The sequence below is a fragment of the Apaloderma vittatum genome, unplaced genomic scaffold (genome assembly GCF_000703405.1).
Source record: "Apaloderma vittatum isolate BGI_N311 unplaced genomic scaffold, ASM70340v1 scaffold23022, whole genome shotgun sequence".
In the NCBI taxonomy this organism is placed as follows: domain Eukaryota; kingdom Metazoa; phylum Chordata; class Aves; order Trogoniformes; family Trogonidae; genus Apaloderma; species Apaloderma vittatum.
Window position 1 is genome coordinate 5507 of NW_009702315.1, and position 4040 is coordinate 9546.

Consider the following 4040-nt stretch of genomic DNA (forward strand, 5'->3'; position numbering starts at 1 on the left):
CCCTGCTGGACACACTTTTCTTAATGCCCCCCAGGATCCCACTGGCCTCTTGGCCACAAGGGCACGGTGCTGTCCCAGGGACAACTCCCTGCCCACTGGGACTCCAAGGTCCAAGGACTCACCCTCTGGCATCTCCTCCTCAGCGTCACTGAAGTCATACGGGTCGTAGGAGTCCCCCTCGCCTTCTGTGTGTGCCTTCTTCTTCCTGGGTGGGGGAAGAAGAGGTCACCCCTGCTCCACCCGAACTTCAGATCTCAGGAGACCCCCAGCCCAAGATCCCGGAGATGTCTGGCCAGGACCACACAAGGGTACCTGCAGCTCACAGGTAAGTCACACTGCAGCCACAAATCCCTGCACGTGGCATGGGAGCCGGGCTGGCACCAGTCCCGAGGGTTGTGGCTGTCACAGATCATAGAAGGGTTTGGGCTGGGAAAGACCTTCAAACATCATCTTGTCCAGCGCTCCTCTGCCACGGGCAGGGACACCTCCCACCAGACCAGGTTGCTTAAAGCCCCGTCCAACCTGGCCTTGAACACTTCCACGGAGGTGGTTGCCACAACTTCTCCGGGCAACCTGTTATAGTGTCTCACCACCCTTCCCATCATTTTTTTCCATATGTCCAATCTAGATCTACCTTCCAGGTGGGGCCTCACCAGAGCAGAGCAGAGGGACAGAATCATCTCCCTCGACTTGCTAGGCACTTCTCTGGATGCAGCCCAGGATGGGATGGGCTTTCTGGGCTGCGAGCACACATTGCTGGCTCACATCCAGCTTTTCACCCACCAGCACTCCCAAGCCCTTCTCAGCAGGGCTGCTCCCAATCCCTTCACCCTCAGCCTGTGTTGATGCCGGGGATTGCCCCAACCCAGGTGCAGGACCTTGCACTTGCCCTTGTTGAGCTTCACGATGTTTGCACAGGTATTAAGTAGTACTGGTCCCAGCATGAACCCCTGAGGGACCCCCCTTGTTACTGATCTCCATTTGGACACTGAGTCACTGGCTGCACCATTTTGGATGTGGCCATCCAGCCAGTACCTTATCCACGGAACAACGATGACCCTCTATGACAAACCAGGTGGGACAAACCACTAGGTTGAGCAAAAGGTGGAGCACCTCCCCAAGTGCAGCACTGCCTGCTGTGCCCTCAGAAGAGGCTGGTGTCCCTCGCACGACATCCTCCCTTCCCTTGCTCTGGCTCCTACCTCCTCGTCCTGCGCTCCTCCGTGGGCTGCGACTCTTCCTCCTCCTCCTTCTCGGTCTCAGAGTCATCCTCTGTCCGCTTCTTCCGCTTCTTCTCCTTCTCCAGTACCTGTGTGGCAAAGACAGGATGGACTCAGCTTCCTTTTCCACTCCAGCTGCTTTTAGGGGACCAACCTCAAGGGACCCAAGATCCCACTGTGGTGACCTCACCGCACGCTATCACCAGGAAAGGACCCAGGGTGCTCAGCCTGCACCAAACCCACCCTCTCCGATGACAAATTTAGGATCGTCCCGAGCACTGAGGGACACTTTTCCCCCTACCTTTTTGAAGTAGGCGAACTGCACCAGCTCCAAGGCCGCCTCAGCATCCTGCAGATCGACCGTCTTGTTCATCCTGGCCTTGGCATGCGCCGTGGAGAGGCGGATCAGGGTCTCCAGGGTACGGGCTGTGACGGGGGAGGTCTGGTGAAGAACAGAGAGAAGTGACTCTGCGAGGCTGACTCCAGCTCTGGCATCCCACCAAGGGTTGAAAACATCTGTAAGGGAATAGGGGAGCCTGTTCCTCAGTTTCCCTCCTCCTGGTGCGAGAGGGAGCTGCTCCCAGGGCTCACCCTGGCGATGTCCGAGTTCATCTGGCTCTGGCTGCGCAGGCGGGAGTACTCCTCCGCGATGTAGCTCGCTGACTCCTCGGTCAAGACGGGCTTAATCATCTTTGCTACATGGATGTATTTCTTCATGAAGGCCATGCTGACAATCTTCTCCCTGCAGGGAATGTGTAATCACACCCGTGTCCTCCAAGGTGGCGATGGGTGCTTTGCAGAAGTGAGCTTCCCACTTTTTACCCTTCCTGGATATCCAGGCAAGTGGGGAATTCAGCTCCCGATGTTCCCCATGTGCCTGGCATGAGAGATCAAGGCTGGAACAATGTTCCCTTAGTGTCCTGGAGTGGAACATCTCCCTTATGTGAGGAAAGACTGAGGGAGCTGGGTCTCCTTAGCTTGGAGGAGGCTGAGGGGTGACCTAATTAATGTTTATCAATATGTCAAGAGAGAGTCTCAGCAAGATGGAGCCAGGCTCTTCTCTGTGATGTCCAGTGACAGGACAAGGGTCAACGGGTGCAAGCTGGAGCACAGAAGTTTCCACAAAAACCTTAGGAAAAACTTTTTCACTGTGAGGGTGACAGAGCCCTGGCACAGGCTGCCCAGGGAAGTTGTGGAGTCTCCTTCTCTGGATACACTCAAAACCCGCCTGGATGTGTTCCTGTGTGACCTACTCTGGGTGATTCTGCTCTGGTAGGTTGGACTAGATGATCTTTCAAGGCCCCTTCCAACCCTGAACATTCTGTGATTCTGTGATCCTGCCCACATACCTCTCCATGGATCCCCTGGAGCATCACTGACACCAGCAATCAGCCACTGCCTGGATACTCAAGCCAAACCCATCAACTAGCAGCACTGGGAACACCAGAGAGCTCCAGGGGACGTGGGATGAAGGACTTACTTGCGGCGGTTGGGCCCATGCAGAAGGTCATCGTGTTTCTCATATACTTGGAGCTCCTGTTCCTCGTCCTGCACAAAGTCAGGATCATCCGTAGCCAGCATATCCACAGCGCTGCCCAGGGGCATGGCTGCAGAGAGAAAAGTCACAGAGAACAGGCTTTGAGCTTCTGGAGCAACTTCCAAAAGCAGTCATGAACAAAGCCCGGGACGCTGAACCCAAAGCGCTGCCACCAAGGTGCGACAACCCTCCGAGGAAGAACAGGACTGAGCAGCAAGGAAGTAGCAGTTACAAGCGACTCACCATCCCCGTCCTGCTCGTTGGGGTTGCGGTAGCGGTGCATCCGCAGGACGTGGTCCGAGATCTCCCTGTCCTGCTCAGGGTCCATCTGGTCCAGCACAATAAAGAGCAGGTCAAAGCGGGAGAGCAAGGAGTCCTGCAGGCCAATGTTCTCCATGGGTGTCTTGTACTGGTCGTACTGCAAGAGGACGATGTAAGGGGTTATATGAGACCCTTATGGGCCAGTCTTGGCTGCCAGGAAGGATGGGAGGACCTCCTTCCTCAGGTCTTAAAGGACGGATGAACAGGCAGCTGGACACCATAATAAACCCAGCCTGCTGCAGCAGTAAGGTCTCTTTTCCACAACCAGGAAGGTGGGTGTAGCTCTCATTTGCAAGAAAAACACATTTTTTCTGATCCCAGATCAGAAACATCAAAGCCGAGCTCGTAAGAAGGATGAGGGTCCACTGGGCTTCCCTGAGACACTCGGGCAGTGCTGAGTGAGAAACCCTACAAGTCTCTCTCCTCCAACGTGGGCCATGAGCAACAGCAGAGACCAACGAGCTCTTCACTGCCCAATGGATCCCAGCCCTAGCAAGAACCAAGTCATTGTTTTGGGGCATTTGTATCCAGTTTTGGGCTCCCCCAATTCAAGAGAGACAGGGACCTACTGGAGAGAGTCCAAGGGAGAGCTACGAGGGGGATCAAGGCACTGAACATCTCTGCTGGGAAGAGAGACTGAGAGAACTGGGGCTGTTCAGCCTGGAAAGGAGACGGCTGAGAGGGGACCTTATGAACATAGAGAAATATCTGAGGGGTGGGGGTCAAGAGGAAGGGGACAATCTCTCCTCAGTGGTGTCCAGCAATAGAACAAGAAATAATGGGTTTAAGTTAGAACATGGGAAGTTCCACCTCAACATGAGAAGAAACTTCTTCCCTGTGAGGGTGCTGGAGCCCTGGCCCAGGCTGCCCAGAGAGGGTGTGGAGTCTCCTGCTCTGGCGACTTTCAAACCTGCCTGGACACGTTCCTATGTGGCTGCCCTGGGTGACCCTGCTCTGGCAGG

At 55.3% G+C, this 4040-nt stretch overlaps 1 protein-coding gene across 1 annotated transcript in view; it reads right to left on the reverse strand.

Moving 5' to 3' along the window:
- The window catches only part of MCM3 (minichromosome maintenance complex component 3), a gene marked incomplete at its 5' end in the record, with an annotated part of 10527 nt that overhangs the window by 1377 nt on the left and 5110 nt on the right, over positions 1-4040 (reverse strand). Inside the window, 6 exons of the mRNA XM_009864233.1 lie at positions 123-205; positions 1203-1309; positions 1522-1662; positions 1812-1962; positions 2701-2827; positions 3001-3175. Coding sequence (XP_009862535.1) covers positions 123-205; positions 1203-1309; positions 1522-1662; positions 1812-1962; positions 2701-2827; positions 3001-3175 — 784 coding nt within the window. The remainder of the gene's footprint in view (positions 1-122; positions 206-1202; positions 1310-1521; positions 1663-1811; positions 1963-2700; positions 2828-3000; positions 3176-4040) is intronic.